Source organism: Triturus cristatus, chromosome 4_2, assembly GCF_964204655.1.
Source record: "Triturus cristatus chromosome 4_2, aTriCri1.1, whole genome shotgun sequence".
In the NCBI taxonomy this organism is placed as follows: Eukaryota; Metazoa; Chordata; class Amphibia; order Caudata; family Salamandridae; genus Triturus; species Triturus cristatus.
In genome coordinates, this window is record NC_140586.1 from 659,257,388 (window position 1) to 659,283,254 (window position 25,867).

At 47.8% G+C, this 25,867-nt stretch overlaps 1 protein-coding gene across 13 annotated transcripts in view; it reads left to right on the forward strand.

The window, feature by feature from the left end:
• The window catches only part of DOCK7 (dedicator of cytokinesis 7), an 888,535-nt gene that overhangs the window by 805,352 nt on the left and 57,316 nt on the right, over nucleotides 1-25,867 (forward strand). For all 13 annotated transcript variants that reach the window (XM_085602421.1, XM_085602422.1, XM_085602423.1 and 10 more), the window contains one exon: nucleotides 9,227-9,333. In XM_085602421.1, coding sequence (XP_085458547.1) covers nucleotides 9,227-9,333 — 107 coding nt within the window. The remainder of the gene's footprint in view (nucleotides 1-9,226; nucleotides 9,334-25,867) is intronic.

The following is a 25,867-nucleotide window of genomic DNA, read 5'->3' on the forward strand; positions in this document are numbered from 1 at the left end:
ATAACCAAGTCTAGCTTTGCTAGAAGAAGGGCGATTTAGGTTTGTCAAAGCCTCTTCAAGGCTAGCTAGATCCGGGGTGCTCAGGGAAGCCTCAGGTCTGTATACGTTACTCCAAGGGCATGACTGTTGATACATAAACAACACATAAACTCCCCCCGTTTGTGTAGCAGCTACATATACTTGTGTTTCGGTTCATAGGGTTTAAACATGTACCCACCAGAAAGGGTGTGCAGGTAGGCCTCACTGGGGAAAGAAGGTCTTATGCTGCAGCCTAGCGGCCACTCTATATATACCCAGCTAGAGGACGACACAAACACACACACACATCATGGATACATAGTAGGCGTCACATATTACATAGGCGTTGAGCTTTGACTCTTGATAAGGTATAAATCAGGATGCACAATAAGTTCCACAGCGTGGTATTTAAGCCATACCACCTGGTAAATGTCAAGCGTATTCTGAGCGCTTCCACGCACTCACTCTGGCAGGATAAGTATTTACAAAAGTCTCACTAAAGAGTATTTCAATTGTTAGGCAGTTCCAAGTTCGACGACAGCACGAACGTGTGCAAGAAAGGACTCTTGGCGGTGTCACTGACACCCTTACCGCACCCGGGGAACACCACGTTGGTTCTGCTACGAGGTTCAGGTCAGCTCCAGGATAATCTGCGAGCGTATCTCCTCGCTGGCCGGGTTAAATGGTTTCCTGGTTCTCGCGCTGCGTCACTTCCTGTGCGCGCGCGTCGCCGTCCCACAGGCTGATGGGAGTTGTAGTTCTGTGGCGGCTTTGGTAGTCCCCCATTTCTCCCGCATCTCGCGGAACTGGTTCGCGGCCCGAGCCCAACGGGCGGCGTCTTCCAGTAAGTCTGTCGAGGGGGCAGAGGTCCGGGGAGTAATCGTGACATTATTAGAGTGTGGGCAATCGTCTTGGGATACTCTATTGGGATGAGATGCAAAATCCTTCTAAGTGACCTCTTGGTGAGAAAGTAGGAAGAGGATAAAGCCTTAATCTGGGGCTCCAAGGTCAGGCCTGAATCAAATTTCACCCATGGTTTCTAACCGCAGGGGCAGGGGGGCCCCCAGGTCTGATGGCCACCAAAGACTGGATGACGGGGGGGACTTAGTACCTAGGTAGAGCACCTCAGTCTTGTCTGAATGCAGTTCCAGACAGTTTGTTTCCATCCAGTCTACCACGGATTTCTGAGTTTGAAGAAGTCAAAGGTCCTGGACCCATTTTCCTGGAAATCCAAATGGAGTTGAAGATCGTCCACATAGGATATAATTCTCACTTCCCAGGATTCAACTAACTTAACAAGGGGCTCCAAATAAACATTAAAACATGTTGGGCAAAGAGCCAAGCCCTGTGGAACCCCACATACTAAGGGTTTAGTCCCAGAAGTAAAAGGGAGAAGGAAAACAGCCTGAGATTGCTCACTCATGAAGGATTTGAGCAGCATAGTGCTCGACCTCTGACGCTGATCATGTACAGTATCTCCAAGAGAATTGCATACAAGACCATGTTGAATGCAGCAGAAAGATCCAAAAGCAACACCATGACCAGAGTGTTTAAATCAAGGTTAGCTTTAGTGTATTCTGAGACTTCAAGTAGAGCAGCCTCAGTGCTATATCAGCACGAACCCCGATTGGGAATCATGGAGCAGGTGATTTGCTTCAAGAAAGTTAGATAACTGTCTATTTATATTCTTCTCCAGACGGTTAGCGGCTGTGGGCAAGAGAGAGATAGGTCTAAAATTGTCAAAGACCTTGGGATCAGCAGAAGGCTTCTTCAACATGGGAAGAAGAGCTTGTTTCCAGCAGGAGGTGTCCAGCGCCTGTTCCAGAGAGTCATTATTTAGCCAAGGGACCACCGCGGGTCCGGTTAGACTGAGAATAGCAGACGGACAGGGATCAAGAGGGGATACTGGTTTAAACTTTGAGAGCTCCATTGCCGATTCCTCAAGTGAAAGAAGGGAGAAACTGGATAGTGAGGGCCTGACAAACATATCAGACGGTGATGCTTGAATAGTGTGACTCCGAAACCGGGAATTGTTCATCGATGCCTTGAATTTTCCTTAGAAAAAAGCCAGAGAGGCCCTCACAGAGATACAAAGAGAGGGTAGGACTGTTTTTAGTAGCCGTAGGAGATGAATAGGAATGACCTACTTTGAATAGTTCACAAGGATGGTTCAAAGCTTCTGAAATAGACACGGCAATGAATGATTTTTGAGCCAACCGGATGGAAGCATGATAATTTTTAAGTGCAGCCTCATAAATCACTTTTGCACCCTTGTCATAATTCATTCTCTATTGCCTTTCCAACTTTTTACATAGGAATTTCTCCACCCTAAGAGGATCGGAGAACCATGGTGCAGAGGGTTTAAGCCTCTTTCAGGAGCACACTTTGCAGGGTGCAATGGTATCAATTGCCTTCGTATTCCAACTAGTAAAGCTGAGTACATCGTACTCTAAATCCCCAGTCTTCTGACAAGGAAAGGACTAAGAAGACTCCAAAAATGGAGACTGAATTATTTTATAGAAGGGTCTGAACAACTTCTTAATGGCTCTTTTAAGTTCTGGGGGAGTTGAAGTAACATTAAACTGGATCAATATATGGTCCGACCAGCTATGATTCAAAACTGGTTTCACCTCAACAATCAAAAAGTTGGCCAGCATTCGTTCCAGTGTATGACCAGCAGTGTGGGTATGCACTTTGATTAATTTCTCAAGATTAAAAGCTTCCATAGAACTAAGAAATTGCTGAGCAAGTTTATTATTAGGGTCATCCACATGCAGGTTCAGATCTCCTAATAACATGTAATTGGCATGAAATGGATAAAATTGACCTAAAAGGTCAGTCAGAAGTTATAGGGAAGCAGCTGTCGAATCCAGAGGCCTATAAATAAGTGTGCCAGAGACAGCATAAGTAGGGCCTAAAATAATAGAAACCGGCATGCTCTCAATATTATGAATATTAGTGAGCTTTGCAACTGAGCAGAAGTAGGCTGACCGGTGTATATTTCCATCCCCGCCCCCATGTTTGTCCACTCTATCAAAGTGCTTAATCAAATAATCTTGAGGAATTGCCAGGGCATTATCAGTAGCTGTACTGTCTTTAAGCCAAGTCTCTGTTAGGAAAAGTAAATCCCATTTGTTGTCAATTAAAACATTACAAATATCCAAAGCATACTTAGATAAAGAACAACAGTTAAGCAAACTTTGCATAAAGAAGGTACCAGGGAGGGAAGAGGTAAAGGAGTCAGCTTTGCCTAGAGGAGTCCGACCCTTGACTTTAATGCATTGGGAGCTACAGTGCAGGGGAGCGTCAATTGAGAAGTCACACCTGGGGCAATCAAAACCTTCGCCTATTTTGCCAACAGAGCGCTCACCTTCATGATTATGAGGTAAGGTGCGAAAGGCATGCAGCTCAGCTTTAGAGTAAATGCTGCGGGCTAGAATATGAGAAGGCAAACCAGCAGCTTGGCTGGCGCTGGCCACGATCTGGACGTGGACAGGCACAGGTGGGCTTGCACATGACCACACCAAAATGGCAGCTCAAAGTCGGAATACTCACTAAACAGGAAGTGAGTATGGGTGTATCAAAGCGCAAATGCGCTTATTACGCTTAAAACAAATCAAGGCAAGTGTGCATTAAAATCAGGGAAAAACAAGTCTTTTATGGTATTTTCTCCCAAATCATTAAATCCGTGTTCAGTATTAGACCCCCACAGTACAAAAAGTGCCACCGTACCAACTCAGATCACAGTCTGTGGACTGAGAACACAGAAAAGTTACCTCCTGCTGATTCCGTTTTACAATTGAACAGATTAGCCCCCCACAAGTGAGAGAAATAACTGATTCAGCAGTCACCTAAAATAAAATCAAGTAAAATGGTGAACAACAAAGATTCAGTAATCAATTAAAAACAAGTAAAAAGAAAAGAGTCAAAGCGCGTAAACAGTCCTGGAATGTCAGAAGCATTTTCCTTTTCGATCAACAGAGCACCTAGAATGCTAGACCTTATTCCTTTTCATGATTGCCCTACTAGCGACATTCCTGGTTCATTTCCCAATGAACCGAAAAAATATAAGTTGTCAACAATATGAAGCATGAGCGGAAACATAAGATGGAAAGACTATCAGAATCTTCCATGATATTTTTGATTGCATCATCCAAAATGCACAGAGGACGTATCATATTTATAAGCATGTAAAAAGATGGTATCAAAATTCCCTTTAAGTGCCAGCACATATACTGTGTCAAGAAAGGACAAAACACATATTCAGTGGCCCTTATCATATGGAGTGCGTCATGAAATAGTAAACTGGGTGAAGCAGATCTTTGACCCACATATTCAGATTTGGCTTATTAGGGAATCTAAAGAAGTCATCCCGAAGTATCCTGAGGGCTATATAAATCTGCATATACTAGTAGTTGTTTACTAGTAGTAGGGTATGGTACATGGGTCTCCAGTGTTTTCCACAACAAGAGCTATTTATGTTCAATGAATATTATCCCAAGCTACTATTATTATGAGCCTTGTAATAGTGGTCACCGCAGACGAGATTATATTAGTGGCCACACTATGCAGGAGTACCAGTAGTGATAACTTCTGTGCTCACTTCCAGGGTTGCCAGTAGTAACTTAAACAAGCATCTTCATATTTTTGTTTTTAACCATAAATAAAAGGCATTGTCATTTACAATGCCAATAGCTTAAAGCATCGCAAATGCAAGACCTTTTGCGTTCCAAATGCTTCAAGACATCGCTGAGTTGCCTCCTTCTGTCTCCTATGGCCCCTGAAGAGCTCCCGTTTGCTACAAGTTAAACAAGCCGGTAGTCACAATTACGCACGAGAGACCCTCCTGCAGTAAGAGAAACTCATTAAAGAAAATAGTGCTTTTAGACTAAAGAAGACGTACCGTGTAACAACCGAAGTAAAAGGGACAGTCCTCATCGGAGGTTACAAATGAAAATATTGCGTTACTAAGGAGGGACTAACAAGCCTAATAACGAATCAGAAGCCAGCATTTACGAAGGACAGTGACATAAGCCAATGACAAATATGGGCGGAGCTTCAAATACATACTCCAATACAGGGCCGGACTGACTACCGGGCGTTTTGGAATGCTGCTGAGCTGGGGGCTGTTTTCGTTGATGGGGACCTGCGTGTACTGAACGAAATTCGTTTTGCTTTAGTTATTTCGAAGTACACGCAGGTCTCCATGAACAAATCAGCCCCCACCGCAGTGAAATCAGCCCCCTGCTCGGCAGAATTCCAAAACGCCCGATAGTCAGTCCGGCCCTGCTCCAATACAGCATGACTCGCAGAGCAGCGCATGCGCTACCCAGCCTCGACCTAAAAAGGCTTTGTCAATTTGAAATCCATGTACATAGGTAATACATAACAGGCATAACTGCAGTGCTAGTGATAACAAAGTAATAATATTAGTAATCTCTCCACAGCTTCACATGATTTATCAATCGGCTTTAAAATTATTCTGGAAATTCAAACCATTTTTCTTCAAACATCTGATTAGTTCTGAAAATATTTACATTTACATCTTACATACACACATTTAAATTTTGGTATAAATATATACAAAAGCTTCTAATTTAGTAGGATAGACTGGACACAGGAGAGCTACTACAAGGTAGCTCGACCAGTAGTTCACGACTCGTTGGAGAAGCCTGGCATTGTAAATGTGTGCTCCATCGATCACTAAACTTTTGAATGTCAGGAGGAGATGGGTGGAGGAATTGCTTGCTTTGCATATTCCTCTAAAGGAAGGGTGTAGGATTTCTATTCTGCATGTCCATTCCCTTAAGCCTCATGAAAAACTCACAGATGCCTCTGGCTTAGTAGCAGACCACAAAGAGATACCTTCCTGAAGCTCTGTGTAGCACTTGTGTGCATTTTTATACCAGCTCCATAGTGTTTGATGCTTTGGCTCTGGATGACTGAGTTTGTGGAAAACCACAAATACTTTTCAAAGAATTCGGGGGAATTACCAACACCCGGACGCTGACATTTTCATAGTTGTGGATTTCCTCATAGTACACATAAAGGGCAAGACAGTGCCACACGTTTTCCAGAAGATGAAAAAAAACTGTTTGCTAGTGACCCAAGGTACCAAACCTAAGCAAATAAATCTCTACATTATTGGCTAAAATGGTGGAAGCCTGATGGAACCTTCAGGACAGATTATCAGAAAAGCACTTGAAGTCTTATGAAAACTGGCATAAATGAAACCAGGCATAAAATAATGTTTCCTGGTGGTATCGCTCAGTGTTTCAAAAACAAGGAGCTTAATCATCTGTTTTAATGAAGGAATGGGGCAGAGATAAACACCCTAGCACAGTCCCTGGTGCCACTCATAACACATATTCTCCCCATTGGCTAATAATGATACATACCTGAATGAGTCTTTCTTCTTGAGTATTGATCTGCCTAGATGGAAAACATTTGTAGCACTTGATGTTAACAACTATGCCTAAGTATATTACAAAAGTAATAGATTCATTCTCTGTGACGGCCTACCACCCTATTATATAAGAAAGAGATCCACTCCTCCATTTTTCATACATTTGTTCAATTGGCTATATTAATGAGCTCTCTGCAAGGGTCCATGAAAACCAAGGTTTGTGGTCGTCTTCATGGTTGTCTTCATGGTTACCTGTGTGAAGGATAAGGACCAACTCCTTTGGAGCTCCAATTGACTGTTGTCGGTCTCTAATGGAGATGCCAAAACTGTTGCCAAGATACGGGCACACACTAGAACAGTTCCTACCAAACATGCTTCATCAGGATCACACCGATATTGTCCAGTGATATAACTCAGCCAACTATGTTCTGATATTCCTCAACGGTTGGCACCCAAATATTATAAAACAGAACATTTCTTGCGCCATTTTCTTTGTTGGCACAGAGAAATTAAAAACATGAACTAGAGGTAATAAAGTATTTGAATCAGGCTTGTGGGCTTTGTCAGTCGTTTGCAAATTATTGAAACCGAGTGTGCTAGAGAACGATGTACCCTCTTAGAACTACAGGTTTTGAACCATGCCACGACTGTAGAAGACCGATGTCGATCACGGTCCATCAGAACATATCTGTGGTGTTTGGCTCAGGACACAACTCAAAGTTGTGTGACAAGTATGACCTCATGCACCCGGCGGCTATCAGGACCAAGAACCAAAGATATGTTTCCAAACAAATGAAGAAGTTGTGAGTTTTGTGTTAGTCCTACTCCCACTCAAAGTTGAGGACACCGACTGTCGCTTCTGAGGTCGCTCTTACGAGAAGTAAACTTCACGGGCAAAGTCCTCTAATAATTACGGGTCGAAGTTCAAACATAAACACAAGAAAGCTAAGCGGGACTCAACCCTATCCTTCCACTCTTTATCTTAGGAGAATGTGGAACAGAGTCACTGTATCAGTCGGTCTTCCTCCAGACGCGGAGAAGATTCCCCAGTTGGTCCTGGTGATCCCCTAATTTACCGGGCCATTGGCAAAGCCCCAGCTGATCGAAGAATTTTAGGAGGTCATGTTTCAGATATTTGCCACTGTTCCGGCTCCCTCTGGCTCCTCTTTAGGGCCTAAGGATTCACAGGGATCCTAAGTCACATTATCTCTGGTGGATCCGTCCTCTGCACTGTATGACCTCCTTTGACTCGTCACAAGCACCGTATCGGATCCAGTACAGGCTTGCACCCTGGCTCCACGACCTGCGTTAGTCCCTCCCTTATCGACACCAATGCCACAAGTGCCGTAGGAGGATCCGGTTCTGGTTCCAATGTCTGACCCTGAACAGACGTCAGCACAATCCTTTCCGACGTTGCATTACAAAATTACTAAAGCACTACCAGTTACCATACAGCCTGATTATAATCCTGTGCCCCCACTAGTACGGATGTGCCCTTAGAGGCCCCATTGTGTTTTTTTACTCTGTTTCTTACCAAAGCTTGCCACCACCCACAGATGATGATGGGGACGGTTTACCCCCCTGATGTTGACAGTTTTAACCTGGACTTATGAGAGTCCAGTTAGCTTGATACTTCCCTTGATATAGGTTTGAACTCGGCAGTTGGACCTTCAATGGAAAAGAGTGCTTTGTTTGCAGTGATAATTCGACAAGGAGTTTGGCCTATAACTGCTCTCTACTAAGGTTTTGACAAATGTGGAAATCTTACAGCGTGGTCCAGCTGCATCTAAGTCCTCCCGCCTATTAAATTAAGCCTTTACTGACACCTTATGGGTACCTGATCAAAGCCCTGTTCTTGCCACCTGGCAAATATTCTAAAGGTAAGGAGTCTGCGTTTAGGTAGAGTATTCATCAGAAAGAGAGCGACTGAACGTAACTTGTTCATTTTGAGATGACTGAGTGAAGATCAAGGGTCTACATTGATGGTAATGTCCATGTTCTTCTTTCTGTGCTTGTGGTTCTTCAGGGAGTTAGATTTGCTAGTCTAAACCAATCAAACAACAGAAAGAAACTGTCAACTGGTTTATATGATTAGCTACATGTGTTGTGTATTTTTACTGGGTACCCTGGCTTTCTTTTTACAGGGAAAAGCTTTTTTTCTCACCAAGACGGTTCAGAAATACTTATGAATAAAAAAAGAAACGACTGCTTACTGTTCTGGACTTTGTGTTCATGAGAAACCATATTTTACGGAGAAGGAATGTTAGATTGCATCTCCCATTACCAGGCTTGTATCTTTTTTAGTAACTTGACGCACAAGTTCCACCAGTGGGAAATATCTGCTAGTGCTTTTATTCTTGTAAAGAAGTTGGTTTTCTTTATTAACATGAATATCTTAGTCCTCATGTGGATCCTTATTCCTCTTCTTTGTGGATTACCTCAGAATATCACTTTTACACCTGCAGTGAAGATTGTGTTTTTTTACACTCTATAGCAAGGTTGCTGTCACACCCAGTAGAACAAGTGATACTAAGGCAAGATTGTGTTAACTCTGGTGGCCCCTGCTACCCAAGTGTGTGAAATGCTTTACAGTGAGGAGATAATACAATAATCCGAGCAAGATTGAAGAGGGCAAATGTTTACACTAGAACCAAGGATATATGCAGTTAAGTAACTTCATTTTGTTTCCTGCTAGTAACAAAATAAAAAAAGCTCAGTTATGATTTGCTGCTTACATTCCTTTGATTACCTTTGTGTCATTATTGAGAAACATGTTGAGGGACACAATTTTCTGTTTTTCAGGGACCACTTGAAGTTGCCCAGGTTTTTCTTTCTGAAATTCCCAATGATCCGAAACTCTTCAGGCATCATAATAAGCTACGACTCTGTTTCAAAGACTTCACGAAAAGGTACGCTTTCTTTAACGTTATTGCCATTGTTGCATTAATTCCACTTATTGCAGGTTTTTTTTAGCAGTGCAACTATCATCCTGTAAATTGTTTGCAAAGATGGCCATAGGGCAGTTATAAAGAGTCCAGGGGTCTAATGTATTAACTACATTTTGTTCAAACCACCAGCCCAGCCAAAATCTCCGGCTGTGTAAGTCAAAAGTGGCATTTTACAATGAACAAAAATACTCTGAGTGTAGCACCCTTCAATAGAAATGCTATTATCTGATAGAGACTACTAGCCGCAGATTCCTTAACATAGAATTATCCCCAGGCGTGAGACTGGACCCGGAAAACTTTCTTTGCCCCAGCATCTCTGCACGCCGGGGGGCGGTACCACGCGACTCCGCCCTGACGTCGTCTGTGGGCGTGACGTCAGCGAGGTTACATAAGCCCAGCGTGCTGACATCAGTTTCCTTCTTTTTCTCGTGCAACACAGATGCGGATCGTGTCTGTGTCCTGTTTTCAGGCCTTCTTTTCACGCTATGCGTTGTGGGACAGTGTGCAAATGCCTTCGGGCTTTAAGGCGTGCTCGTCATGCGCTTGTCAGATGTCGGTGACAGACCCTCATCCTATTTGCATGTGGTGTTTGGGCGAGCACCATGATTCCACGGACTGCGACGCTTGCCAGCATCTGAAGCCTAAGTCCCGGCGGGAGCGCCGGATGAAGCTCCTCTCAGCCCGGTTGTCCAGATCGGTATCGTCTCCGCGTCCGCCCCCCACGGAAGGGTCCAAGAATCGCCGCTTCCGATTCCGGCATCGCCCGTCACCGAGGCCCCTAGGGCGTCCCTCGCCCGTCGGTAAGTCTTATAGCTTGTCTCGAGGCCTAGTCCCCGCTCTGCGGAGGGTGCAGATTCTCCACGGGACATGCGGCCTCATTGGTCGCCACCCTACCCGCCGTTTCTCAGCACCGGGGCGACCAGTGCCCAAATGGAGGCCTATGCTGCGGCTCTGCAGGCTTCCTTGGCCCCTCCTCTTCCTCCTCTTCCTCCTCTTCCTGGGACATCTGTGGATCCCTTGCCACGTGCGTGGCCTTCCGCGGCATTGCTGGTGACTCCAGTCCGACTGGTTCGGCTTCAGGTTCTGGAGGTGTGGTGTCGTCGGGGTGCCCCTCTTCAGCCCAGGGCACCTCTGCCTCGCCGCAAACCCCCAAGGGGGTCCCTGTGGTGTCGCGGGAGGTCGCCGGGACTCGCGGCTCGCCCCGAGGCCTCCTCGGTCTTCTGGGCAGGCGGCGGCCTTGCCAGAAGCCGAGCTGACGTCGCTCAGGTGCCGACGGCTGGTGGCGCCGCGGGTGCTGTCTAGGGGCAGGGCACGTCCCTGGGTCCCTCTCGTCTCTCCACGCAGGCGGCTGCTTCGTCGGAGGTCGAGTCGGCGCCTTTTCGGCGCCGTGCTTTCGCCGACCCGCCCCATTCTCCTAGGGTGCAAGTGGTGGAAGAGGTCGTCTCGGCATCCCCTCTGGCGCCGGTCGACTTCACGTCAACGCCTGTGGCGTACTCCACAGCGCTGTGCCCGCGTCAGGTCGTCAACTCGTCTCCAGAGGCCCCCTCCTCTCCGGAGGTTTGTCAACTTTTTGTCTCTTCTCCCCGGAGACGGGCCGCCGCGTCGTGGCCTTTTTCCCGGCGTCTTCCAGGGAGGGCTCTTCGCCGTCCACGCAGCCACAGCCTTCCCCAGAGGCACCTCAGGTCCCCACTCGTCCGTGAAACTTCCACCATTCCGTGGCTGGCCATTTCTTCCTCCAGCTGGATTCGGGGATGGTCGACTTAGTTTACAGCTGTCGTCCACAGAGGAATTGCTTTCCCCCCCACGGCGCCCTACGGAGGCGTGTGCGGCCTTTGCCCGGGCCATTTCCACCGCCGCTGGCATTTTGCTGGAGGTTCTCCATCAGGGCTCTGGTGGATGGGAGCTGCTTCTTCCCTTCGAAGCTTCGCTCCATAATTCTCTTCTGGGGGTCTGGGGGCGTCCTGCCACGGGGGATCCGGTGCCCCAGTCGCTCGTCCATCGCCACCGTCCTGCTCCACACGACCCAGTCTGCATCTCTTTCCACCCTTCTACCCAGGGCCCTCTTCTGCAGACTGCATTTCCTTCCTTACCTTTGGTGTTGTTTCCTCCGTCACAGGATGGTTAGATTCATGGGGGCGTAACCTCTTTGCTTCCTCTAGTGCTGCTTTGCAAGCGCTCAACACGCTTTGTGTGTTGGCCAGGGCTACTTCCAGCTTGTGGGATTCCGTGGAGTCCCTTCTGTCTTCTGCCTCTCAAGAAGGTGTGTACGCTGATCTGTGGCGCCATGTGATGGATGGCCGGGAGTTGGCCACGTTTATTCTTCGTTCGGCCCTGGATGTTTCTGATGCTCTCGGCCGCACAATGGCAAGTTCAGTAGCTCTCCGTCGCCATGCTTGGCTGAGGGATAGCGTTTTCCCTGAGAATGTGAGGGAGCGTCTCGTTGACCTGCCTTTCGATGGGGTGCTTTTGTCTAACACCCATACAAATGCCGCCATTCAGCGGCTCCTTGCGGGGCTCCGTCCTCCTCCCCCTCCGTAAACTTGGCTTGTTGGTCCTCTGCTCCTTATGGGCAGCATTATCCTACACTTTTTTCGAGGGTCTAGTGGTTCAGTTGGACCGTCTGTCTATTCTGTGTGGGTTGGCGTGCTTTCGGGGTCCTTTGGTTGACCCCTTTGTGCTGTTGGCTGCTGGTACAGCCCCTTCGACTTTTGTGGTTCTTTGGTTGTGGTCCACCCATATGTGTCCTAAGGTTGGGCCTTCTGTGTGTTTTTTGATTGGCTAATTGAGAAGCAGTCTGTGGTTCTATCTGCAGGTCCTTTATGTTCTGTCCTCTGCTGCGGGATTTTTCCTGAAGAGGTTTTCCCATGTTTTCTTGGGACGTATCATACCCTACCCTTATGTTCTGGTCCTCTGCTGCGGGTTTTTCCCTAAGAGGTGTTCCCATGTTTTAGTGGGACGTATCATACCCTGTGTGGGGTACTTGTAGCTATTGCATAGCTCTGTCCTGCGCTGGGAAGGTATGGTAGCTCCTTTTTCGGGTTCCCTGCCTTTCTTGGCATCATTGTATACCACTGGTGCAGTCTCTTTTATCTTGTCCGGGCGCAGCTTACGCTGTTTTGGGTTCTGTCATTCTCGGTGTTCACTACATCGCTTGACAGTTTGGCATGCTCTCTACGGTGTCGTGTTGTGGCGTTTCCGCCTTCCTGTCCGGCGTTTCCACCTGGTCCTCTGTCTGGTGTTCCAGGGGGGCTGGGTTTCTCCTGGCTTTCCTGTGTTCTGGTTGACGGCTTGGTCCGTCCTCCGTGTCTTCCCCTTTTTCTCTTATGGCTAGGCCCATTTCTCTTCGTGGGCCGGTGTGTGTCTATTGACCGATCCTCCTTTGGGGCTTGTTCTGCATTTTCCTGGCTTCTGCCCCCGGCCTACGCCTGGCTTGTTCTGGGTGCACTGCTCCATGGTGCTGTCCGCTGCCGGCTGTGAACGCCTGCTTGTGCTGGTCCAACGCCATGGCCCGTGTTGTGCTACCTTGTGACCCTGCCTCTTGTTCTCCTGGGGCTTTGTGCACCTGTGCCTTTCTTCTATGCCTGCGTTCCTTGGCTGTGGAGCCGTTCCTGCCTTGCCTGCTTCCTTGCGGCTGATGCCTGTTCAGCTGTCCTCTGTCGCTGTGTGTTTTCCAATGGCAGGCTCTGCCTCCGGTTCTACCTCTTCTCCCTGGAGTTGGGATCGTTCTTTCCTCCTGGGTGCTCCTATGAGGGTTTGTGGCCATTGTACCTTGAATGGGCTTGGGGTCTCCTGGTCTTCCCTTCGCCTAGCTGGGGCCCTGTGTTTCTTCCTGCTGGAGATGTTCTCTCGCAGGCCCTCTTCCCCTTTGAGTATGGCTTGGGTATCTATTCTATGTTAAGGAATCACCGGCTAGTAGTCTCTATCAGATCTACAAGTTACTTACCTTCGGTAACGATGTATCTGGTAGAGACGATTCTAGCCACAGATTCCTTCACGGCCCGCCCTTCCTCACCGTTCTGCGAGGACCTTTAGTTTGCTTTTCTGAGCTCGCCTCCATCCGGGTGGCTTGTCTCCTGTGGGTGTGCGCTTCGCTCCTTCCTGGACAGGATACTATGTTCTGCTTGATTGTTCCACCCCTTCCCTTGTGATGCATGGTTGGTTGGTTCATGTGTGCTTCTGCATCCCTCCACCCTGCTTCTTCTCCAGTGTAGGGGCCTGCTTTTACTCTTCTCCGTTTTACTTGCTTGGGGTTTCTGCTTCCCTTGCAGTCCTCTGAGTTTTTTTTGGTTTTTTTTGCCTGTACCTTGGCCTTTTCGCTCCTTTCAGGGGACGGCCCTCCTTGGTGGTGTTGTCTGGGGGTGAATTGATGTTCCTCATTTGTTCCGGGCTTGTTGCCCTTCACTGTTGTGGATTGTGATTGCAGTCTTTCTCTCTCTCTCTCTCTTCTGCTCTGGCCTTTTTCACATGCTTCTGCCTCAAGGGAGGATGTCGCCTTAGCTTGCGAAGGTGTTCCCTAGAGCGGTGCTCTGCTCCTTCACTGCTATGGATTTCACCGCTATGGTTTTTTGTACCTTCGTGCTTGGCCCTTTTTCAACTGGTGCTGGTGCTCACCTTTCGTTTCTCTCTTTTGTGTTTCACTGATTTTTCGCACACTGTTCCCACACTCGCCACAGTTTGTGATGGCTCCGCGTTGTGGCGCGGAAAAGTTCTCCGTAGAAAACTGATGTCAGCGTGCCGGGGTGGGGCTTATGTAACCTCGCTGACGTCACGCCCGCTGATGACGTCAGGGCGGAGTCGCGTGTTACCACCCCCCGGCTTGCAGAAATGCTGGGGCAAAGAACGTTTTCCGGGTCCAGTCTCACGCCTGGGGATAATTCTACGTTAAGGAATCTGCGGCTAGAATCGTCTCTACCAGATACATCGTTACCGAAGGTAAGTAACTTGTACTTGTAGGAAAGTGGCTCTGTATATACTGTTCCCAGATAGGTACAGTGTGTACAGAGTCCACAGTCCCCAGAGGTTTGGCAGAGGCTAAAGTTAGATATAACCTTACTCTCTAAAGTGGTAGCTTGGTCGAGCAGTAAGGCAGTATCAAAGGACAGTTTAAAGCATTTGTTGTATTCACTCAGTCAGCAAATGATCTCACACACTCAATAACTGGACTCTAGGCCAATGGTTTTTGTATAAAAATATGTAGTTGTTTAATTTTAGAACCAACAATAAGTATCAAAATATACTTTCTCAGATTGAGAGGCTTTAGATAAATACTTTCCAATAGGCAATAGACTTTGGATGCAATAGACACAGTTGCTGCAATAGGCAAGACAATTTCAAACACAATTATACATTGAGCTCAATGGGAATTTCTAGCAAGATGCAATAGATTATTTTTTGGATTACTTTTCTTACCACAAGACTGGATCCTAGATTCAGTCCTGGGACAGTTCTTGTAAACAGTTGAGTAAAAGCGTTTTGGGTACAGTAGTGATTTTTAAGGAATATTATTGTATCTTAAAAGTTGACACTTGGAAACTTTTTCGGCAAAAATCACCAATGTTATCCTATGGGAGGAAATTCACATAGCAGGTAAGTGGGGTTATAGTTACTTTTTCTAACTCAGTGTTGGATCCTGAATCCATCACTGGGACACATCCTGTAAACAGTTGAAAGAATGTGTTTTTGTTATACAGGCAATTTTTAACGAATATCTGCAAGTTTTCAAAATCGACAATTAGAAACTTTTTCAGCAAAAATCAGGCAACCTTATCTTATGGAAGGAAATTCAAGTTACCGGTAAAGTCTGTTCTCGTTACTTTTGTAATCCAGTGCTGGGCTCCTAGGTTCAGCACTGGGACATCTATCTAAAACAGGTAAGTAATTAAGTTTTCACAGTTGGTGCGATTTTTAAAGAATATTTGTAGTTTGCAAAAATCGACACTTCGAAGAAATTTCACAGAAAAACAGCCAATGGTTTCCTATGGAAGAAAATTGGGTTAGCGTTAAGTATGGTTGTAATTACTTTTCAGGGTCAGTGCTTGGCACCAAGATCCAGCACTGGGATGTCTCCTGATAGCAGGTGAGTATTTTCGTTTTCGTTACTCGGTTGATTTTAGGTGAATATTTTAAAGTTTAGAAACTCCACACTTAGAAGAATTTCCAAGTGAAACCAGTCAATGTTACCCTATGGAAGAAAAGAGAGGTTCGAGGCATATGAGCTGCAGATTACACACTTTTGCATAGATCACCATCTGGTGTTGGGCCCGGATGTTTGCAGTTTGTTTTTCCTCTTGGAAAGTCATTGGAAGTCACAAGGTCGGTGACTCCTCCCTTGGTTCGTATTGCGCATGGGCTTCGGCTCCATCCTCAGATTGTTTTTTTCCACCATCGGGCTCAGATGTAATACTTCGCGCTCCGGTTCCGAACATTTCCAGTTCGACGATCGAAGCGGAATCCTCGCTCTTCACGGTATTGTTCAGATTCCGATCTCCTCAAACACCTTCTCTTCGACACACCTTCGATTCCAGTCGTCGACGGCGGCCTTCGGGCCTATCCAAGCTCCGGTCCCGGCTGATGGAAAGAACTCCATTCAAAAAGTGCCCTCGATGTCGGTCCAAATTCCCCCACACAGATCTTCATGAGGTGTGCAACCTCTGCCTCTCCCCTGAACACGAGGCTCGAGACTGTCCCGCCTGCAAGTCTTTCAGATACAAAAGACTATTTGAGATCGAAGGGCCAGACGAAACATGGCGCACTCCTCGACCTCCGTTCCAGTCGACATCTTCGGGGACGACATCGAAGCTCCGGGACAGCAGCACACCGAAGAGGACCTAGTCAGTGCTTCCGAAGCCAACGACTCGGATGTGGAGGACATCACCCCGGCGCAGAGGGTCGTGAGTAAAATACCCCCTCCCACACCCGCGCCGACACCCAAAAAGGCTTCGGTCACGCCTTTGCCTCCGGGCCTAGGCAAGACCAAAGACACTGCTTCGAACACCCCACCTTCGGGCCCGGTGAAGAAGCCTAATAAGCCTTCCGGCGGCTCGGGCTCGAGCCAGCCTGCCAGTGGTGCCGATAAACACACTTCGGCACCGAAGAAGAGATCGGCCTCTACCTCTACACCAAGCTCCGCACCAAAGCCCTCAGTGTCCAAACCCAGCCTCTCGGTGCCGACCAAACATCATAAGGCCCTCGGTACAGACACTCCCGCGCCGAAGCCTGCCTTGGCGCCGACCAAAAAAGCGAAGGTTCCAAAAAAGCACGGCACAGACAAGCCTAAAAAGCCATCGGCCCTGAAACCTTCGGCGCCGACCGAACAGCCATTGTCTCAAGAACTATTTACACCGGATCCTTTGCAAAAGACACTTACCAAGGATCCAAAAACTGGACATTTGGCACTGTCTTCTAAAAAGAGACATTTGGACAAACCTGCTCCACCTCCACCTCCAAAGAGGAAAGACTGTGCTACCTCCCCTTTCAGAGTGCCTTCCCCACCTCCTCCACCCTCTCCACCTCTGCCCCCTCCACCTTCTCCACCCCTGCCTCATCGCTCTCCGACCCCGTCTCCAGACCATGATGATCAGGGGGACCCATACTACGATCCAGCAGATGTGCCACAAGACCCCACCCCTACAGGATCCCCAGACCCATGGGACGATTATAATAATCCAGACATTCCAGATGTCCCACAAGATGACCTTTATCCATCCAGGCCATCTCCACCAGAAGACTCATTAGGTTTTCACCAGCTACTTCAGAGGGCGGCACATTATCACGGGGTAGAGCTACACACTGACCCGGTAGAGGAAGATTTCCTCCTTGACACCTTTGATACCGCACATAGGTCTACTTCTATACTACCTATGCTCAAAGGGGTAATAAAACATGCGCCAGAGGTTTTTAAAGACCCAGTCAGGGCTAGGGTCCTAAACCCACGCATAGAGAAAAAATATAAAGCTGCCCCCACAGATCCTGCCTACATCAAAGGGCCAGCACCACTGGATTCCCTAGTGGTGTCCACTGCACGGAAGAGGTCAAATTCCCAGGCGTCAGACGAAACACCACCACCTGACAAAGAGTCAAAGCTACTGGACGCGTCAGGAAAGCGCACTGCGTCACAGGCAGCCAATATATGGCGTATCGCCAACACTCAAGCGCTATTGGCCAGATACGACAGAGCGCATTATGATGAATTAGAAACCATCATGCACCATCTCCCAGAAAAATACAGAAACAGGGCCAATGAATTAATTCAAGAGGGTAAAACCATAACTAACACCTCTATACGCTGTGCCTTAGACGCAGCAGACACAGCCTCCAGGGCCATCAACACTAGCGTCCGCCTCCGTCGCCATGCTTGGCTCAGAGTTTCAGGCTTTAAACCTGAGGTACAAGCCTCCATATTAAATCATCCATTTGATCAAGACCATTTATTCGGTCCAAAAGTAGATGAGGCCCTCGAGAAGATGAAGAAAGATACAGATACGGCTAAATCTATGGGAGCCCTACAGTCACACCCTCCTAGGCGCTCCTTTCGCCGCTCTTCCTTTCGGGGCACGGGCAGAGGCTACTCCTCAGATAGCGTGTCCACTTCCAACAAATCCCCTGTTCAATCCACCTTCACAAGGGGTTATCAAAGAGGCGGCTATAGAGGCAATAACAATAAAGGCAGAGGCAAAACAAATACCGCCCGCTCTGCCACACCGCCTACCCAATGACTTCCCCCTGCTCCCTCCAGACCATCCCACTCCGGTCGGGGGCAGACTACAAAATTTCCTTCACGTCTGGGAGTCCATCACATCAGACAAATGGGTGACCCAAATAATTCGTTCAGGGTACTGCCTAGAATTGACATCTACCCCCCCCAACATTCCACCCAGGCAACGCCCAATGTCACAATAACATTCCACGTTACTAAAACAGGAGGTAATCTCCCTCCTACAAAAAGAGGCGATAGAACAAGTCCCCACCAATCAGCAAAATTTAGGGGTCTACTCCCTATATTTCCTGATACCAAAAAGAGACGAGATTCTACGACCTATCTTAGATCTCCGACCTCTAAACACATACATACATTCAGACCATTTTCACATGGTAACACTTCAGCAAGTACTTCCGCTCCTCTCCCAGAACGACTTTCTCACCACACTGGACTTGAAAGACGCATACTTTCACATCCCGGTACACCATGCCCACAGAAATTACCTCAGATTTGGGCAACACTACCAGTTCAAGGTGCTCGCATTCGGGGTCACAACAGCACCAAGGGTATTCACCGAGTGCCTAGCTGTAGTGGCGGCACACCTCAGAAGACAGCACATTCACGTCTTCCCATATTTGGACGACTGGCTAATAAAAGCCACGTCCTACAATGAATGTGTACATCACACCGCTACTACAATCCAATTACTTCACCAGCTAGGTTTCACGGTGAACCACCAAAAGTCCCAGCTAATACCATCCCACACAAAGCAATACCTCGGTGCCACCATAGACACCTCAAAAGCCATAGCCTACCCCAATCCTGCCAGGATTGCAAGCATTCAGGCTTTGCGTCAAAGATTCATACCTCAACACTCTCTCCCAGCAAGAGTGTTTATGCAACTGATAGGGATGATGGCCTCTTGCATTTTCATAGTGCCTCATGCAAGACTCCAGATGCGTCCACTCCAAGAGTGCTTAGCGCACCAATGGAACCAGGCCCAGGGGCAACTGACAGATCTGGTGTTGGTAGACGGTCGCACCCATCGCTCTCTGCAGTGGTGGACCACTACGAATCTTTCCAGAGGTCGACCGTTCCTGGACCCGGTTCCACAAATAATTCTAACAACAGACGCATCGCTCTCCGGCTGGGGAGCTCATCTATTACACCTCACAGTGCAGGGCACATGGACGCTGCAACAAAAGTTACTCCACATCAACCATCTGGAGTTACTGGCAATCTTTCTAGCCCTAAAATCCTTTCACACTCACATTTTAGGCAAGGCAGTCCTTATTCGCACAGACAACATGACGGCCATGTACTACATTCAAAAACAAGGCGGCACACACTCTCCACAGCTCTCTCAACTAGCATAGAGCATATGGAGATGGGCAATTCCACACAAAATCTTTCTCCTAGCCCAACATGTCTCAGGAGTCCAAAACACCATGGCAGATCTGCTCAGCAGACTAACGCAGCAGATCCACGAGTGGGAACTTCACCCGCAGGTTCTTCACCCGTTCTTTCAGATGTGGGGGCATCCACACATAGACCTCTTCGCCACCCACGAAAACAAAAAATGCCCAAGCTTCGCCACCAGATACCCACACCCATTGTCCAAAGGCAATGCGATATGGATGAACTGGTCAGGCAAATTTGCGTTACCCTTTCCACCTCTCCCACTAATTCCATTAGCGGTACGAAAGCTACAACAGCACTCCCTCACACTGATTCTAGTAGCTCCAACATGGGCCAGACAACCGTGGTACACCACGCTGCTGGAACTCTCGGTAGTGCCACACCAAAAGTTACACCTCTCACCATGCCTCCTAACCCAGAACCATGGAGAGATCACACACCCGGACCCAGCTCAGCTCAACCTTGCGATCTGGCTCCTGAGATCCTAGAATTCGGATACCTTAACCTTCCCCCTGACTGTATGAACGTCATCAGAGAAGCTAGGCGCCCTACTACTAGAGCCTGCTACGCGGCAAAGTGGAAAAGATTTGTTGTTTATTGCCATAACAACACAATCAACCCTCTGGACGTATCTATACAGCACATCATATGCTACTTGCTCCATCTACAAAGGTGTAACCTAGCATATACATCCATCCGGCTACACCTCGCAGCAATTGCCGCCTACTTACAAAACAGACAGCACCTATCACTTTTCAGAGTGCCTGCCATTAAAGCCTTCATGGAAGGCCTCAAACGAATAATTCCCCCTAGAGTACCACCCTCACCTGTGTGGAACTTAAACATAGTTCTCACAAGGCTAATGGGACCGCCTTTCGAACCTTTGCATTAATGTGAACTGCAATTTCTCACATGGAAAACAGCTTTCCTTGTAGCCATCACTTCCCTTAGAAGGGTCAGTGAGATACAAGCACTTACTATACAAGAACCTTTTCTCCAAATGCACCCGAACAAGGTTGTCCTCCGTACCAACCCGAAATTCCTACCCAAAGTCATTTCCCCCTTTCATCTAAACCAATCTGTAGAATTACCATTTTTTTTCTTGCAACCTCAAACTGTTGCAGAAAGGGCTCTACACACACTGGATGTTAAAAGGGCCTTACTTTACTATATCCAGAGAACACAACCTTTCAGGTAAGCCCATCTCTAAATCAGGGATAGCTAGGTGGATTGTAAAATGCATACAGATTTGCTACCACAAGACAAAACGCACGCTATCTGTTCCCCCTAAAGCCCACTCTACACGAAAGATAGGGGCTTCTATGGCTTTTCTAGGGAACATCCCATTAGATGATATCTGCAAAGCAGCTATATGCTCAACACCGCACACTTTCACTAAACATTACTGTGTAGATGTGCAAACCAAGCAACAAGCTAGTGTGGGCCAGGCTGTACTAAAAACACTTTTTCAAACTACTGCAACAGATACCGGTGGTCGCCGCTAGGGTTGGTAACTGCTATATAGTCTATGCAAAAGTGTGTAATCTGCAGCTCATATGCCTCGAACGGAATATGCTACTTACCATTATGCATCTGTTCTTGGCATGTAGAGCTGCAGATCTACACACGCCCACCCGCCTCCTCGGCTACCTGTATCTGTTCCAGTCTATCTTATTTAGATACAACACACATGGGGTTCTTCACTGTTATTACTACGCTCCATCTTTCCCTGCTGGCGAAAAACAATCTGAGGATGGAGCCGAAGCCCATGCACAATACGAACCAAGGGAGGAGTCACCGACCTTGTGACTTCCAAAGACTTTCCAAGAGGAAAAACAAACTGCAAACATCCGGGCCCAACACCAGATGGCGATCTATGCAAAAGTGTGTAGATCTGCAGCTCTACATGCCAAGGACAGATGCATACTGGTAAGTAGCATATTCCTTATCGGCTTTTGGGTAAGTACTCGACCGGCAGAGTTAAGGTTCTGGGCATAGACTCAGGGGTTTCCCAGGGTCAGGTCAGTACAGTTGTTACACCCACAGGGGCAGCCGGGTGCAGAGTGAGTTAGGCCCAGTGTTATTCTATGGGAGGCAGGGGGCCCTTGGTTGGTGGCTGATGGCTAGCAGGCCACGCGGCTGTGGGAGCTGGGCTCTTGGTCACTTGCTCAAGGCAAATGGGAAAGTAGAGTAGAGTAGAGATTGCACTGCCAGGGGCACTCGGGCGGCTGGGTGCAGGGTGCTTTTGAGCCGTCTGGCGCTCAATGGATTGCAATGGAGAAGCTCAAAAACGAACAAAGGCTCCATACTCTGGGACGAAGATTCTTCAGGTGTGACCACCACTTCGAGAGGTAAGTTGGGTAGTTGGAGGATAGGTAGGCACCCAGGAGTTGGGCACAGTGGGCCGCAGGGCACGGGTGCAGGGGTGCCTTTTGGTGTCGGGAAATCCTACCCTCGGCTGGTCGCGGTTGGAGGGGTCCCTGGTTCTGGGGCTGCAGGCGTTGTCAGGAGCGTCGAGGTGGGTCCTTGGGTGCTGGATTTGGGGTCACAGTCTAGGGGGGAAGTCCTCGGGGTCTTTGTTCACTCCAGCACAGGCCAGGCTTGGCGGTTGAAGAGTATGCAGGGTTCGCGGTTCCTGGCTGATGCCTGGGGTCAGTTACTTGATTTGAGCAGTACCACTGCTCATGGGAGTCCCAGTTGCTTAGAGTCACAAGGCAGCCGGGTCCTCCGGGGTTTGTGAGGTTGCTGGCCCCTGGAGATGCCGGAGTTTAGCAGGAGAAGGTTTGAGGGTCGACAGGCTGGTAGGGCTGGGGCCAAAGCAGTTGGTGTCTTCCTCTTGTGAGCAACTGCACGGCAGGTCTCCTTGTCTCTTGATCTTCTTTGCTGTTTCGGAATCTGGATCTAAGGAAGGAAGGTTCAGGGTGCCCCTAAATACTGAACTTAGGGGCGTTACAGGTAGGTAAAGGGCAGGGACCAATGGGTCCCTGCCCCCTATCCTGCCACTCTCCCCCCCTATCCTGCCACTCTCCTGTGGGAGGGGGCAGTAGCCTAGTCCTGATTGGGCAGGGCTTCCCATCTGCAAGATGGCGAGAGCCCGGGAATGTGCTTCACCTCGCCTCCCCCACATCAAGGGTGGGGTTGACAGAGGCTGGCACACCCCCTTTCCTTCCTTGGGGTTTCCGGACAGTCTTCCGGCCAGAGTGGGGGTCAGAACCAGTAGGGGCCAGTTGCTGCATACAGCAAGTGGCCTGGAGAAGCTCACAAAGGCGGCATGCTGTTGAAGCTTCCCCTGCCCATCCTGGGGGAGGAAACCTAGCACCTCGCCCAGGATGTGCATTGTTGCAGGCCCAGGAGAGCGGATGGCTCTCTACACAGGGGTCCAGCAACATGTCTTCTGTGTGGCAGCCTAGGCAGCCCCTCAGACACGACGTGGATTGTAGGTTAGGTTCAGGGGGCATCTCTAAGATGCCCTCTGTCGTGTATTGTACATTAAATCCCACACTGGCATCAGTGCGGGTTTAATGTGCTGAGAAGTTTGATACCAAACTTCTCAGTCTTCAGTGTTGCCATCATGGTGCTGTGGAGTTTGTGTTGATAATCTCCCAGCACCATAATACTCTTAAATGGCAGCACTGCACTTACAGTGCCCAGGAATGGACCTGGGTACTGTAGGGGCACAGGGCTCATGCACCTGTACCCACACCACTGGCATAGGGCACCCAGCTAGAGGGGTGGCTGATGTATGCCAGGGCAGTGTGTGTTGTGGGCATGGCACACAGGGAGGTGTTTAGTTCTGCACCCAGACACTCAGCCTGCAAAGGCAGTGTGTGTGTGTAAGGGTACAGGGCCTCTAAGGGTGGCACAATAAGTGCTGCAGCCCTTAAGGGCCTTCTCTGGTCACAGTGCCCTGGGTACCTGTGGTACCATTTACCAGGGGCTGACCTGTGGCCAGAGATGCCAATTGGGTTTAGGCTGTCATGCAGTTTTAGGGAAGGAACACAGGCCTTGGGTGCCTGGTTGGCAGGAGTCCAGGGCACACTCAGTCAAAGTACATCAGCAATTCAGCAAAAAAAAATGGGGGCATACCATGCAAGAAAGATGGCACTTTCTCACAGTACTTTGAGTCCGAGGAAGGTTCAAACATGCTTTGCGGCCTTATATGTTGTAGCAATGCATTATATGGTTACTGTCTGTGCAGGGTAAGATGATATCCATTTGCAAACTGGAATGTCCATGGCATATTGCTTGTGGATACCCATCCGTGTCTCCAAAAGAAACCCACATATTTGTTAAAGCAAAATACGCCAACAAAGTAAGTTGCACACATTTCCCTGTTTAACGAAAAACAGTGTATTGAGGCAGACTACATGATCAATCAGTACCAAACACATTTAAGGGAAAGGTGTGTGCCAATGTGAAATGTATTATTACTGTAATGTAAATGTTCATGGTTCAGCCAGATCATTATGCACATTTTACAAACGTATTTCTTTCAGGATCAGGAAAATGTGTCTATTTGCAATGGTTAGTGCTAGATTTTCAGGTTGCAGGCGCTTTTCTTTCGCTGATCAAAGTATCAAATAAAATTCTTGAAACATACAGGCTATGACATTTTAGTGTCAGTGGGTGCTTTGCCTTAAGATACTTGTAAGTTGATGGTATTTGTAAGTAAATTTACCAAAATTGTTGAAATATGAGGACATTTTAGAAGAGGTGCTTTCTTTGTTCGTGAAAAACATCACTGCTTAAACATCTAGCCCTGTGCTTTCCAAACTTTTCATGCTGGTGACACACTTTTTCACGACAAGGTAATTGAGTTTTACTAGCAAACTATATGATTTGTAAAATAATAACATACATACATTTCCAAGACTGACGTCTTTTAGGAGTAACAATATGTAAATATGTGCAAGAATTAAAACAATTTGAATATAACCAGCAACACTTACTATTTTAAAAAGATGTATGAGGTTGATAGCAAGCATGTGGAGCTGCAGGAGCCATGTCACTGGTGATGCTGCTGTCGTCTCCCCCCTGTGTAAGCTTGAATATGTCTGCGGGCGGCGGCAGTGGCGAGTGCTACAGGAGCCATTAGCATATGGATCTGCGTCACTGGCGATGCTGCTGCGCCCCCGCCTGCGTAAGCTTTAAAGGGTTTGCGGGGGCAAGGAGTGCAGGAGCCGCCGCATTCCTTACTCACCGCCGCAGGTTCCACGGGTCTGCAGGAGGGCATCAGCAGTGAGTGCCGGATGGCCGCTGGCCTCCCCCTGCCCTATAGTCAACGGGACTGTGGGGGGTAGGGGGGGGGTGGCTCAGAGCACTACACTCACCACCGGTAGTCTACTCACAACCACTGATGCTGCCAGATGCTTAAACGGGTCTGCAGGTGGGTGGCTGTGAGCTGTAGTGATGCTCTGACTCCAATCACGGCTCGCTGTCCACCACAGGAGACTCCTCCTCTTCCGCAGGAACGGGTGAAGCATCAGTAGCATGCACAGTACCGTCCTGCATGATGCCTACACCGCATTGCCTAGACTGCATTGTGTGACACACCTACAGACAGCAGCTAACACACTAACGTGTCACGACACACCGTTTGGAAAGCACTGATCTAGCCCGTACAGTAGATACATTTGTTTTCTTCGCTCTGTGATGGAGAAGGATTTCACTGTCTTGTGTATTGGGTTTTAGTTCATTTGGAGCAGCTGTCCAACATAGCGTATAAATAACTGGCTGCAGGAACCAAAATGCCAGGGATAGCAGAACTGCTGTTGCACATCTTTGACCTACATTGGTCTCATCCTTAAACACCTACTATTTGTTACTGATGGTCAATAGGAAAGGCGAGGATTAGTAATTACATAACTTAAGCATGTCTGTTAGACATTACATTAGAGGTAACAGCACAAGTGGCCTTCTAGCGACATCTTACAGGTAATCCATAGGCATAGTCACTTGTGTGACACCACTTATCTTCTCTAAGTATTACTATCTGGATCCAGGGCCGTTGAGCAGCTTGCCCCTCCAACATTTCTCATTATGTTCACTCATAACCTTCTAGACATTACCAATGTATCTCCAGCTCCAACAATAGTTATTTTTCTTTTTTTTTTAAATATTTATTATTATTTTGCCCAAGAGGTACAGTACAAAAATAGACATACAATTAATACTGGAGGATCACATTTTCCACCAAAATACAGTACAAATTCATAATATCCAATGCATTTTAAAAACCAATAGAGCATCAATTCATCTTTGTAATTAATATCACAAGGGCCTATTTAAAATTTACACATCAGTATGAAATTAATTTAAGTCAGTTTCGGCTATCATTCACAGCCTCCTTCCATCTATACATAGGTTCCCATATACGCC